The sequence below is a fragment of the Gopherus evgoodei genome, chromosome 12 (genome assembly GCF_007399415.2).
Source record: "Gopherus evgoodei ecotype Sinaloan lineage chromosome 12, rGopEvg1_v1.p, whole genome shotgun sequence".
Taxonomy (NCBI): domain Eukaryota; kingdom Metazoa; phylum Chordata; order Testudines; family Testudinidae; genus Gopherus; species Gopherus evgoodei.
The window spans coordinates 4,879,119-4,893,598 of NC_044333.1; the positions used below are offsets into that span (position 1 = coordinate 4,879,119).

General features: G+C 48.5%; 1 protein-coding gene across 4 annotated transcripts in view; it reads right to left on the reverse strand.

The window, feature by feature from the left end:
• CENPT (centromere protein T) overlaps positions 1-14,480 on the reverse strand; it is a 41,616-nt gene that overhangs the window by 7,093 nt on the left and 20,043 nt on the right. For 3 of the 4 annotated variants that reach the window (XM_030581717.1, XM_030581720.1, XM_030581719.1), the window contains exons 8-11: positions 12,810-13,274; positions 10,198-10,425; positions 5,212-5,430; positions 2,707-2,803 (exon numbers count right to left, since the gene is read on the reverse strand). In XM_030581717.1, coding sequence (XP_030437577.1) covers positions 2,707-2,803; positions 5,212-5,430; positions 10,198-10,425; positions 12,810-13,274 — 1,009 coding nt within the window. The remainder of the gene's footprint in view (positions 1-2,706; positions 2,804-5,211; positions 5,431-10,197; positions 10,426-12,809; positions 13,275-14,480) is intronic. The other variant, XM_030581718.1, reaches the window with a different exon arrangement.

The window sequence follows — 14,480 nt, forward strand, 5'->3', positions numbered from 1 at the left end:
GCAAAACATCATCATCACACCAAGTAGCCCTGCCAGCACAATGAGATAAATACAGCCACGTGTGCGTGGCAAAAATTCACAGTACAAGCACACTGGGATCCACACAGCAGGAGAATACATTAGTGTCAGTTTAGCTCTCAGTTAGTGGGGAGACACTCAGGAACTGAGTCCAAGGGTTCAGCTAAACACAAGGGCACCTGCAAATAGCTGTACTGGCAGCAGGACCTACACTGGCCCAAGAGGAGGAGTCGCACATCAGGGCACTAATTCCCAATCCCAGTGCAAGGCAATATGGGATCCAGGCACCAGGTCTTTAGTACCAGAATTTGTACTGCCAGGAGAGTGGGATGGATTCATAGAAGTTACAGGGGGAAAAGCCCTGTGATCATCCTGGCTCAGTCCATCTCCCTGCCAATGCACGGCTGATCCTGACTGCATGTTTTGTCTAGTTTCCTTTTAAAAGCCCCAAGTCTTGGAGTTTCTAGCTGTGACACTCTATACCAGGGGTTCTCAGACTGGGGGTCAGGACCCCTCAGGGGGTTGAGAGGTTATTACATGGGGGTTGCGAGCTGTCAACCTCCACCCCAAGCCCCGCTTTACATCCAGCACTTATAATGGGGGGCTGGAGCACATGACTTATGAGGAGAGGCTGAGAGAAGTGAGCTTGTTTAGTCTGTAGAAGAGAAGAGTGAGGGGGGATTTGATAGCTGCTTTCAACTACTTGAAGGGAGGTTCCAAAGAGGATGGAGCTCAGCTGGTCTCAGTGGTGGCAGATGACAGAACAAGGAGCAATGGTCTCAAGTTGCAGTGGGGAGGTCTAGGCTGGATATTGGGAAACACTATTTCACTAGGAGGGAGGTGAAGCACTGGAATGGGTTCCCTAGGGATGTGATGGAATCTCCTTCTTTAGAGGTTTTTAAGGCCCGGCTTGACAAAGCCCTGGCTGGGATGATTTAGTTGGGGTTGGTCCTGCTTTGAGCAGGGGGTTGGACTAGATACCTCCTGAGGTCCCTTCCAACCCTGATATTCTATGATTAAATATATAAAAAGTGTTTTTAATTTATAAGGTGTGGGGGGGTCGCACTCAGAGGCTTGCTATATGAAAGGGGTCACTAGTACAGAAGTTTGAGAATCACTGCTCTGTAAGCCCCATATTCATCATTTGTATGTATTCTTTACAGTTCATATAAAGCAGGCCATGCAAGGTATCATGGGAAAGGTTCTGATTTGCTGAAACCCACCGTTCTGTCAAACTATGTATATCATTAAAGTGTATGAAATTATGAGATTGTGTGGTATGGTATTAATGAAATATGCTGCAAATTTGGGAGTAGCCCAGAAGGCAACTCCCCAGAAACAACAAGGCACTTGACCAAATGGCTGATTTACACAGCCATCACCAGCCACTCTGCAGCAAGCGAATGACAATTAGCAATTCAATGACCATCACCAGACAATTACTCAACCCCGGGACTCAGCAATGCCCACTCCCCCCACCATGATGCTTGGACTTGTGTTTGCCAGAGCACGTAGACTAAACAGGAGCTCGTTCCAGCCCAGGTTGTACTGCAGGGGTCACACTAGCCCTTCCCTTGGGAGACTAGTCCATCCACACCCCAAGGCAGAGAGTTCTGCTTGGAAGGTTTCCCCTGATAGCGTGAGTGTCTCCCCCACCCCCACCCCAGCCCTAACCCTTCCCCACTGCCGCTTCCCTTCCACCCCCTACCCCCATCCCAATAAGAGGCAGGCAACCAGATGCCAGGGAGGGGGACCAAGCACACTGCATGGACGTGTGGCCACTGTTTCCAAGAGGCAGACATCTCTGCCTGGGCAGGGAGGGCAAGCAGGGGGGCACTGCACCCTGCAGATGCCTAGGAGACACCCCCCCACGCCCATTCTGGTCCAGCTGCCCAGCGGGGGCTGGTACTCTCAGTCTCTCTGTGCTGCAGGGGTCTGGGGGATGTTTTTGGAAAGGCCTCTGACAGAGCCCCCTGCCAGATGCAGAGAGCTGGGCTGCAGCCGGTGCCCCCCCATTGCAGATGGACACCCCTCCAGCAGCCAGGTGCTGGCTCTCAGCACAGTTGCGTGGGGCTGGGAAGAGGTTTCAGTCCCCCTGCTTCCTCCCCCAGCCACTCTCACCCCAAGACTTCCTTTGAAATACACTTACCTGCTGCTGCTACTACCTTTAGCAGTCAAGTGCAGTCCACACTCAGCACCGGGAAAAGCACTAGTCACAGGGCAATAGCGGACAGCGGCTTTCCAAATCCAAGACACCACAGTTCATTTAATACGCTAAAGGGACTTGCCTCTTTCCTTGCCCTGCCAGCATCTCAGGGCTCCAATTCTGGGCTATGACTATTTACTATATATTACTGTAGCACTGCATTAGCAGCTGCAATTTGGTGCCCCTGATTTGCCTCCAACACTATGAAGAGCCTTCAGGAAAGGAAAAGGTTCAATGAGTGCTCACGGGAAGGGCTTGCAGCCTGAGATCTGCCCTGGGAGAATAGTTTATTAACAGTCGCTCAATAGCTGCCTTTACCCACTTGCCAAAGTCAGAGTCCCTTGCACCACTGAAGCAGCACCTAACAGATCACAGAGCTCCAAGGGCGACTGGCTAGGGAACAATCCCCTGGGGTCTGGCCTTGGCAGCTACACCAGCTTCCAGCTCTGCCTGACTACTGTGGAGTGTGGGTTCACACTTACCTGGAAGCAGCAGTTTTCAGGGTGCGTGGGGTTGAAAGCAAGGGAGATGATCTATACGCTTTAGCACGGACGAATGCAGGTGTCTTCATGGACAGCTCTGAGGAGAGAGAGCACGAGACACTTAAGCCCTGGATTTTAGTGGTTTGGAGTTCCTGCTGCAACTGCTCCCATAAGGGTGTGGGGATGCTAAATTTTCCACAGTACAGACCACATTGTTATTGTCTTGTAGCCTCTTTCTCTCTCAGTATGGATGACAAGAGTCCTCAGCAACTACAGCATTGGTTCCACACTGAGTCTTATGGATTGCAGCTGCTTTTAGGGCGATAAGGCGTCTCTCCTTTTTGAGAGAGATTAATCAGTCTCCTCCTGATTTCTCTTCCTGTGTGCCTGGCCAACTCTGTACACCTAGTCTTGTACTCCATGGCCATGGAGAGAGGTGATTCCACAGGATGGGAGCTGGCTCTGCTACACTCAGTTCCCAAGGAGGCTCCCAGAAGCCCAGAACTATTCCTCCTGCCATTCTCCCGGCACCAGGGACAAGCCTAGGAAGAAGTTCCTTCTCTTACACTGGAAGGGGCAGAGTCTAGCAGCATCACCCCCTTCCATGGAAAGGGCCGGCCAGCTGAAGCCCAGGTCATAGAAGGGCGAAAGAAGTGGGAGTGAGACACCAAACCAGGATCCTGGAGGGCTGTGAGCCTGTCACTATCAGAAGGGGCAGCAGCAACCAGGTAAGTTTCATCTGGGGCAGACCCTGTTATCTACCCTCTTCAGCTTCATTTTTGAACCTTCCATCTGCTTTTCTCCCACAAGCAGGAGAATGAAGGACAAAGCAGGTTAAGTGGAGAAATGAGACAATGACTCCATGTCTGAGGAGGGAATGGGGGAGTGGGTGGGACTCCTTGCTTCCTGGTTTCCTCTGCAGTCTGGGGAAAGCCTGAAGTTGTAAGATCAACATGGTATTAGTTTAACCTAGTGATGGTTACACACAGCTAGAATAATACAATCTGTTACAGAAAATGGGTGCTACTGCCATGGGTCTTGAGCAGTAGTCATCTACTGAAGGGGAAAAGCTACTGAGCCCTCCACACACTGAATGCGACGCTAACAGTCCCTCTGAGAATGGGTCCCTCAGGTCAGCCCTTTCTGAGCAGGCAATCCTAGGCGTTTGGGGGGTGGGGTGCAGCGCCTAGGGTGGCAAACTGCAGCACTACACTAGGCTCTTCAGAGTGTCTTCAGGTGATTAGGAGGGTGATGCTTGGTTTTGATCTCTTTGTCCGACTTCTCCCCCCACCTTTATTGAATGTTACACCCCTCTCCTCCCACCTCGCGAACAGCATTACAGGGAGCAGGCCCAACCAACTCTACAGCCAGAGCCACCAAAAGGGCCAGTGCACTTGGTAGCATGGTTAAGTACATCCACAACATTTCTTCTGACACTAGCGGCAACCCAGTAGGCCCTCTGCACAACATGCCCTACGTGGGCATTCTGGTGCAGCCAGACTGACCACCCTACACTGCTGCCGCTGCTAGTGACGAGAGCGGAGATTGGGGAGTTGTTTTTTTAGGATGCCTTCCCACAAATCCCCCACTCCACAGTGCACCCCATTCTGGGAGATTTTTGTAACAGTCAAGCAGGACACTGAAGCTTGTCTCAGGCAGAGACTTGTTTGGTGGAGAACCCAGCACTCTGAACTATGTCTTCAACAAGAAAGCAGACAGGAGTGCTCCTGAGAGACTGAATAACCGTCAGTGCTGTCTGAAGAAGAGAGTCCTGAGGCAGATGCCCCTCTTGCTGTGTGTAACGCAGAATCAAGAGTGATAACATCAGGTCACCATCTCTGCCCATATACGCTTGGGCTGACTCAGCCCTTTCAATAACCCCAACCACTCTGATCTCTGTGGAGCATGCCTTGACATTACAGCACCAGTCTACCTATATGTGAGTTACAGTCTCTGTAGGCAGGAGAATTTTCATAGCATGGCTACTGCCCCAAATTCCTGCTCCCTGGCTCATGCAGGGTGTTGGATGTTAGAAGCATTGCGTTTTTGACTAGCACATGTAACTGGATGGAGCTGGACCAAAAGAATATGTCCTGAGAAACCTACAGCTAAGACTATCAGGGATAGATTTTTTAGGCCTTAGACAGGAACCCAGGGGATTTGGCAACTCAAAGCACTGGTTAATCTGACACCAAATAACTCTACCTTAAAGAATAAGTGATGTTACTAGGAGACAGGTCAATGATCAGGACTGAGCCTTTAAAAAGTCCTTAGGTTAGACTACTGGAGATAGCAATAGCACTGAAATATTCGCTTTCCATTCAAGAGAAATCACAGTAAGAATATTCTTCAGCAGTGAGATCTAGCTGGACATTATTCTACTGTGGAATCTAGTGGACAACATGGGTGGTAATATTGTTACTAAAACCCTTCCACAGTCTATTGACAGGCTGCAGGGGCAGCCTCTCCAACTGACTTCTACCACCAACATGAGTGTGTTCTTACCTTCACTCTCAGGCTCCTCAGTTTCAGCTTCCTCCTCAGTCATCTCCTCTTCTTCGGAGTGACCCACCTCTCCTATTACAGCTCCACCATCCAGCTCAGCTTCTCGTTCGACAGCTTCCTTCGTCAATTTCCTTCCAGATTGCTCAGGATACTGAGCAGACATGGCGCTAGAATGCCTGCCCAAGCTGCGGGTTCTAGCACTTCTGGGGCTCTCGACAACTAGGTAAGGGATAATAAACAAGCTTTACTCTGACAGGCCTTTCGGCCAAGGCTTGTCCTCACACGCATTAAGCCTCAGCCCCCATTTGAGACAGACAAATAGTCCCCAGGAACATGTCTGTCTTTAGTATGGAAAGTGCTGTGTAAGCCTATAGTGCTGGTTTTTAATAATTTAGTTGCTAGGAAAACTGAGGCACAGAGCTTAAGGTACTTGGCCAAGGTTAGAGGGTTGAAGTAGAACTAGTTCACTACCCTAACTACTTCACAAAGCTACTAATAGTCCAGTTGGCTTCCTCTCCATTTAATTTGGAAGGAAGAGGGCCTACATTTTGGCCTGCCTAGCTGTCTGAAGGACACACACAACAGCCCTTGCCAATATGGAGAAGTAGAAATAAAACTAGAGGTTTTAGTTCAGACTGGCATTTAAGCCGCCCATCAATGCCCACCTCACTAGGGACATTCTGACACCAGCAGGGCAGCTGCAGCGAGAGGGCAGAGAATCTCACTGTGGATTTCTACATCAGTCCCCAGCCTGTTTCAATACCTCACATCAGTTGCTGTATGCAACTAGGGAAAGGCTGTTCCCATGTTCATTCCAGTTCAGACATTAAAGCATCCGAAAACATGAGAGAAGCAGCTTTACGGCTCTTACTTCTGGTGTCCACAATGCTGTTGTCAAGGGTTATTTTAGGAAGGGAATCTGGAATGCCGATGGGAATTAAAAAACTGTCAAATATATGCCAGTTTGTGCATGGCAAAAAGCGATCAATCCTTATTGGGAACCTGAGCTGAGAGGAGCAGCTCTCTCCAAACCTGACAGCTCCAAGTATTTCTTTAAACCTAAGTGAGGCTGAGATTTCCTCCTCATCAGCTACGTGGAGATTTCAGTTCCCAGAGAGCAGCAACAAAAAGAACATTCCCCACATCAGAACACCACGTCAATAACCTGTACATGACCAGCTACAATCCAGTCAAAACAAGTAATTTATAACAGCAAGCTGGCCCAGAAAGCAAACTGCAAGAGATCCCACTTAGAATGGAAGTCAGGCCCTCTCATATCTAACCTCTGACTGACAATGTTGCTTCTACGGATCAGATACACACAAGTAACAAGCGTTTTTCCTCAGATAAGCAGCAAGCAGCGATACATAAGGGCATTTTCTCCAGGAGAAAAAAAACAACCAAAAGAGGACATACACTTGAATGGGCTTTAGAAAGAAGTTGCAGCAATCAGTTTTCTGACGCAAACTACCTACTTAGGGAAGAACACGCAGTACAGCTAAAAATAATTGTGAATCATGTTTAGAAATTTGTCAGTGGAGAAAGCTTCCTTTAATTATATTTCCAGGCAGGAGTTCCAAAATTAGATAGAGGACAACACAATGTTGAGCCATTGGAATGCCGAGGACAGCAAGGACTTTCCAAGGTTTTTTCCTTAAATTCCATTGCGTTCCGGGTTCAGTGCAACTCTGCACTCAAGATTTTAATCACACCACTCCTGTAATTAATTTCCATATTATCCTGCAGTTTCCCCCATATAATAATTAAACACTTGAGGGGAAGGAGGGTCTGTGGTTAAGGCACCAAACTAGGACTCGGGAGACTGGGGCTCTGGCACAAATTCCCTGGGTGACATTAGGCAAGTCATTCCATCTCTGTTTGGAGCCCTTTCCATTGTCCATCTCCAGGGCAAGCTCTTCAAGGCAGGAACTCTCTCTTACTATGTATCTATACGTACAGCAATCGCGGCTTGGGCCTCTAGGCACTACTGAAATACAAACAATTAAACAATACTGTGGCACAAGATGAAGTAGTGAGACCCAAACCCAATACCTTGAAGTGCTTTGTCTGGTGGTGATCACTTCTCACCAAATGATCACTCTATAGCTGACCTCTGAGTCTGCATTCTCAAAGGAGATCTGCACAACACCTTCAAATGACAAGCCTGGGAGCTTAAATTCATAACTTTGCTAGACACTAAAAATCATGGACTGAACAGACACACTAGATTTATGGCTTATTACAACAATCTATAACCCAGTAGCAGCGCTCCCAGCTGCCTTCCCCCCTCCCTCTTTTCCTCCCTATGACTGGAGGGGTGTTAGTGGGCTACTTCACCTTGAAATATGTGTTAACTACTTATGCTACTGTCATGTTATTGATTTGAACTGGGACCATATAGAACATGGTTGCAACCAAAGTCCGGTAGTGGCACCAAATCTTGTATAAAGGGGGGGGATCAAATGAGGTGTCTAAGACAAGGTTATGGTTTGCTGGTAATGATTATGCTGTCTATATGCGTGTATCAATTTTGTAGTTGAAGTTATGAATATTGGCTCTATACTGTCTGTATTTCAAACTTATGTCATGCTTCTGGGAAACATCCTAGACAAGTTGGTGTTACCTCTGCGTAGCCGGCTTGATAGCTCATTAAGGACCAACTGACTCACTGACAGAAGGCAGATACGCCTTGTCACTCAGCAAAGTATGCAGGGACTTGCCCATGTGACTGCAGACTCCATTTTGCTGTAATTTTCCATAGTAAGAACAAAGAGTTTCTTACACCTTGAAGAGCCTATATAAGGCTGATGCCTCATCTCCATCTGGTCTTCAATCCTGCTTCTTACCTCTGGAGAGACTTTGCTACAGTCTGAAGCTCTGAACAAAGGGCTGAATGACCCATCCCAGTGGGGGATGTTCTCCAGAGACTTGATTTGAACCTGCAGTTTACTCCATCACTGCTACAAGCCTGAACTAAGAACTTTGCCATTACTGTGTGTAATTGATTCCATTTAACCAATTCTAGCTCTCATCTCTACCTTTTTCCTTTTATGAATAAATCTTTAGATTTTAGATTCTAAAGGATTGGCAACAGCGTGATTTGTGGGTAAGATCTGATTTGTATACTGACCTGGGTCTGGGGCTTGGTTCTTTGGGATCAAGAGAACCTTTTTACTGGGGTGTTGGTTTTCATAACCATTCACCTCCAGGACGAGTGGCACTGGTGGTGATTCTGGGAAACTGGAGTGTCTTAGGGAATTGCTTGTGTGACTTGTGGTTAGCCAGTGGGGTGAGACCAAAGTCCTCTTTGTCTGGCTGGTTTGGTTTGCCTTAGAGGTGGAAAAACCCCAGCCTTGGGCTGTGACTGCCCTGTTTTAAGCAATTTGTCCTGAATTGGCACTCTCCGTTGGGTCCCACCAGAACCAGCACCGTTACAGCTACACAATCTCTTCCACTTTGTACTCAGCTGTGACACCGACTCCATTTCTCAGACCTGAAGAGGAGCTCTGTGTAAGCTTCTCTCTCTTACCAAGAGAAGTTGGTCCAATAAAAGATACCAGATCACCCACTTTCTCTCTCTATTATCCTAGGACCAACATGACCTGCATTCTCTTCCTTTATGCGGCAGTGTGGTAAGTTTAAAGGAGCCACTGTGTGGAACATGGTCTGCAGGAGACTGGAAAGGCAGCAAATTCAGTGATATTGAACTAATAAGCTGGCTACCCAGAATGCCATCCCTGCTGTGCTCCCTACACCTACACAGAACAGATCACTGCCTAAAGCAAGCAAAGTGCTAGCTAACCTTGTAGACAAAGAAGAGCTCAGCTCAAAACAAAGACTCTATAAAATCAAGAGACACACACCTGAACTGCGGTGGTGGGAGGGGGTGTAGTTAGATGTACACAATACATTACAAGCAGCTTTCCTGGACTCTTGGCACATTTGTGCATCACACCAGCACTAAGAGCGGTAAACCCAACCATCTTCCCAAAGCCAGGAAATAGAAACAGCCCTCCACCCCAATTATCAATCCCAGCCCTTTGGTGCACACTGCTCCTTCCCCAAAAGCCTGGGCAAAAAGAGAAGGGTTGCTAAGAGATAGTGATATTTCAGACCAACAGGAAAGAAGGGTTAATTCTAGAGAACAGCCTGCCTGTTGCCCCTCTTGTTTATCAACTGCCTGTGCTAATCTCAAGTACGGCACCGTAGCCCAGCGACAGAGCAGGTCTTTCACCTGGAATCTCTTTTTTCATTTAGGGCTTTATAGGTCAAAGCCAACACCTTAAGCTCCACCCAGAAGCCCAACACACAGCAAATGCAAAACCCAGAGTGTTGGGGTTATGTGCTTCCCACAGGACAAGCCGCTTAACATTCAGCTGCCACATTCTGTACCAGCTTCAGTTTCCAGGTATCTGCTTGCCAGAGGCACCCTGGGTGAAAATGGAGCAAGAGAAGAGACCCCACAGGATGCCCCCATTCCAGGGCAGAAATAGCCTCAAACCATGATAAATGCTATTCTGCTGAACTTTTGTAAAGGGAGTGCCCAACACAAAATCCTGGCCAGCTTGTCCTCTCTAACATGGTGAAGCAAAGTCAGATAACTGGGACACTCAAACAAAGGAAATGGGCTTAGCTGGAACACTGCTTGCCCAGGAGGGAAGTTATCCATCTCTCTCCGGGAGCTGTTTGTTCATATACATACAGTAGTTGTACAGACCTGCCAAGAGCATGTGAACAGAAAACGTAGTCCACTGTCAGTCAGTGTGCGTGAAACAAGAACAGGCAAATGAGCATGGCAGCCAGCCTGACACTCCCTTTAGAGAGCCTGACCAGCCATGCCTTTGAGGTTACTTGGAAGAGATTAGCTCCAGAACCTGCTGGGGGACAAAATCATGTTTTGCCAACCAAGGCTCCTGCTGCCCATTGGTTAGCACCACAGCAGTGCACTCAGGTGCCTTCTGTCCCTGCACTGAAAGCGCTTCTTACCCTCACTGACAGCCTCCTCCTGCTCAGCACCGTCAACCTCCATTTCCTGCTCCACATCAGCCACCTCTTCACTCTCCTCTGCATCATCCAGCTTCTGAATTATATTGGCGACAGTTTCTCTCATTGATGGCCTGCTGGACTTCACAGGCTGTAGAGCAGGCAGGGTGTCCGAACGTCTGCTCAGATTCCTGGAGGCAGCTGGCGGTGAGGAGCTTGGTCTGTCAGAAGCTAGACATTCAGAGAGTTAGGTTAACACAGAAGCTCTGTCCCAAATGTATCTTTATAACATTTATTGTGGCACTTGTGGCAAGTATGAAACATATCCAGGCACCAAAGGAGAAGTCTGCATGAGTTGCCTTCACTTGACTCAGGATAGTTCAGAGTTTGCACTGTGCATTAGGAAGTGGGTTTGAAAGAGACCTTCACAGCTGGCTCTTCTCAGCCCCTGCTGGAGAGCCACAGGGTGCATTAGCAGCATTAGCTATATTCTAGCAGCAGCAGAACTAGACTGCATTGTCAGCCTTTGATATTAGTGGAACACAAACACCACTGCCCTTAGGACGTGCTCCCTTTCTTCTGCTCCTCTCATTCCCTTTGCTCAACCCAATCCTCACCCACCCTTCCCTTTGATTCTCTCACACCTTCCTCCAGGCTGCCAGTATGGCCCAAAGTTCCCTCCCTCTCTTCATTCATATCCGTCCCCCAAACTAATTTCTTCCACCAAGCTCACGAGTGAGAACCTTCCAGAGTTGGAGCATTATTGGCCTGTTTCTCCAGGATGCTGTGCTATAGGAAAACTGGAAGCTTCACAGGACAGGGAACTTCTCTCTCTACAGCTGTTCTGTACAGCACCATGTACTGGCTGTGCTGAAATACTGATCAAGCCTCGAAGAAATGTCACATCTGGCCTCCTGACAAAAGTCATAAAATAGGAACTGAGTGTAAAAGAAATGCCAGGAGAGAGTCACAGGGCTCTCAATTTTAATAAAAATGCTGTGTGGTTTGCAGGAAGAGCTGTGAAAAGCTATTTACCATTTCAGATGGTGACCCTGATGCAGCCAGGGAGGAAGATAACCAGGAAAAAAGATGCTGCTGGCTCCTCCTTAGCACTACAACCCCGCCTCAATCTCTGTAAAGGCAGTAGGTGCACTCACAGACTCATGTCAGCCATCAGTGTTAATTCCTGCCCATAATGGAGTTCCTACTCTCAGCCTCCCATAAAGCCCAGGGCTTAAGATGGCAGCTCTCTAGGTCCTTGACAGCTAGATGATTTAGTTGAGGATTATTCCTGCTTTGAGCATGGGGTGGGACTAGATGACCTCCTGAGGTCCCTTCCAGCCCTGATATTCAATGATTCTTTGAATGAAATTGTGCCCACCTGTAAATATCCCAGAGTCAGGGCTAGGTTTAAACAAACAATTCATAGAATGTGTAACTGGGATAAATATGGAAGAGATCAGACCAGCACAATGAATGTCCCAAATCTAAGCGTGGACTTGAACAATGGTCTATGTTCAGACCAATTTCAAACTAGAGCCTCGGTACAGAGCTGGTCTAGAACAGGGTTCTCCTACCATGAAATAGAAACAAAAGAAGTAGATAAAATCCTGGACAGGGGAAGACCCGTAACTTCCAGGTGAGGAGAGGGGAGAAGACTTTATTCATACATTCATCAATTCCAAGGCCAGAAGGGATCACTGTGATCATCCACTCTGACATTCTGTACAGTAGAGGCCATAGAACATCCCCCAAAATAATTCCCAGAGCAGATCTTTTAGAAAAACATCCAATCTTGTTTGTTCTCCTGTCCCAGGCCCAGACTGTATCCCCAGATGCCCTTCCAACTCTAGCCTGCCTCCATAATTCTCCTTTGCTGTATTTTGGTGGGGGCCCCACTTGCCAGGGAGACCGCTCTCCTGCACTCTTCTGGAGACTGGCCAGGGATAAAGATAGGGTCAAGCAGGGCATTGCTTTCTCGCCAAATGACAAGGGAGGAGGTCTTCCTCCTACTGGGATGGCGAGGGAGACACCACGGCAGAAACAAAACTCACCAATCAGGGTTGGTCCTAAAGAAGCTTCTGCTCAGTGGGGGTCGGGATCCCCTGGCAGTGCCTGCACAAGAAACTGGGAGAAAAGCCTGTGCCAGCAGTGGTCTTCCAATGGTGGGAGAACTTGGGCTAGGCAGGGAAGGGAAGGGGAGGGGAGATGGTGACAACTAAGGGTATGTCTGCACAGCCAAGAAAAATCTGCTGTTGGCCTTGGCCAGCTGACTCAGGCTTGCAGGGCTTGGGCTGCGGGGCTGTTTCATTGCTGTGTGACTGTCTCATCTCGCAGGGTCCTAGAGCCCAGGTTGCAGCACAAGCCGAAACATTTACACAGCCATGAAACAGCCCCGCACCCCAAGCCCCACGAGCCCAAGTTGGCTGGAACAGGCCGGCCCTGGCCATCTAGTTGTTGTGTAGACATAACAATGGGGAGGACAGGGGACTCTTCCCCTGGAGGGCTTTAGGCCACAGGGTGGGCCTGGTAAAGTACCAGGCTCAAGTGTAATTATTGTATCCAGCAAGCTAGTTTACAATGGCCATTCTTTGATTATAGGGGAAGCAGCTTACACAGCAGGTCCCAGCTCAACTCTCTTCGGCTCCTACGGTACTCAACACCAGCCACCTGCTCTTCTGCTTCAGGAAGTTGCTCTGCATAACTGCTCCCTTGGGTACGTTCTCGCTGCTCTGAGCTCAGGCTCACAGCCCGTCCCCAAGACTCAGCGGCCATCTGGTCAGTGTGTTCAGGATCCCGGGCCAAGTCCTTCTTCTGAAGTGTCTCTGGCATGCCCTCCTCAGCATCCACATCAGGCACCATTCCCTCCTCAGTAGCTGCATTAGAAGCCTTTCTCCCTTGCACTGGAATTTTTCCTTTCAGGAGCTTTTGTTCAGGAGCAGAAAACCCTGCTTGGCTTTGTTCACCGAGCTGCGGCTGAGCAAAGAGCTCCGTGTTGCTGAGGATGATTTCAGTATCACTCGTCCCCATGGTCATTCCAATCATGGACGTTGCTTGTGACTCTGCCAGATAATTTTGTGCTGGTTAGAAATTTTTTAAATAAGTTTAATCTGCGGAATCATTCAGGGCCCTAGGAAAGCAAAGACATTAGCAGGACATGCATACAGAGTCATTAACTCAAAACTCTTGCCCTGCCTTTGATGTCAATCCATAAGTCTTTACAGCAATTTAATGCCAGTCACAAGGACGTGCTTTCTACACCAACCCATAGCATTCTGGATAAGAACAGCAGAACAATGCAGACATCACTCTCCAAACCCCAGGGCACCCAAAGAAATACTCAGACTTCATTCTGCCAGTAGCTACTGAACAGTTCTCATGGAGTTCCCCATCTGCCACGGGCCCACATGAACAGGTCCTTCATGCACTTGGATTGCTAAGGCCAAGAGCAATTGAAGGACAGAAAGGAGACTTCCAAACCAATCAGATCAGAGTTATAAATCTCTAGCCTAGGGAGGGGAGAATTCTTGGTTCCACCCTTATGGGGGCTTTGAGGACAACACAGTGGATGTGCAGAGCTGTTGTGGTATTGCCAGAGAGTTCAGTGCAACACTGGTTCCTACTGGGAATTCTGACCAGGAAGACACCCATTAAAGCGGAAATCACCAGAGAGGGCTAGGAAGTAAAGAAGATGTTTGGAAGGACAAGAGAATTCAATAGCAGCTCAACAAGGCATCTTCTGCAGAATGATTCAAGTGTAGAGATCTGCTCAGTTCTGTTATCAATAAAAGTCCGGCAGTCTCTGCATCCTGGGGTCTTTAACAGGCATGCATTCTTGTCTGTCCTGACCCCTGCCTAATTGTCTGCTGTGGAACAGTGGAGCTGCCCACCCATTTGGTAGTGCTAGCCATCAAGAGCACGTAACATCACTTTGCCAAGGACTGTGCTAGCTTCCAGGTGCCATTCAGATGTGGCTGTTTATAAAGCTCTGAAATACTTTGGATTCTGGCCACCTCCTGTCGTTCCATGAAAGCACACTAAGGCCATGTCTACATCTAAAATTTTGCAGCGCTGGTTGTTACAGCTGTATTAGTACAGCTGTATAGGGCCAGCGCTGCAGAGTGGCCACACTTACAGCAACCAGCGCTGCAAGTGGTGTTAGATGTGGCCACACTGCAGCGCTGTTGGGCGGCTTCAAGGGGGGTTCCGGGACCGAGAGAGCAAACCGGGAAAGGAAACCAGCTTCGCCGCGGTTTGCTCTCTCGGTCCCGGAGCCAGCCAGCAAA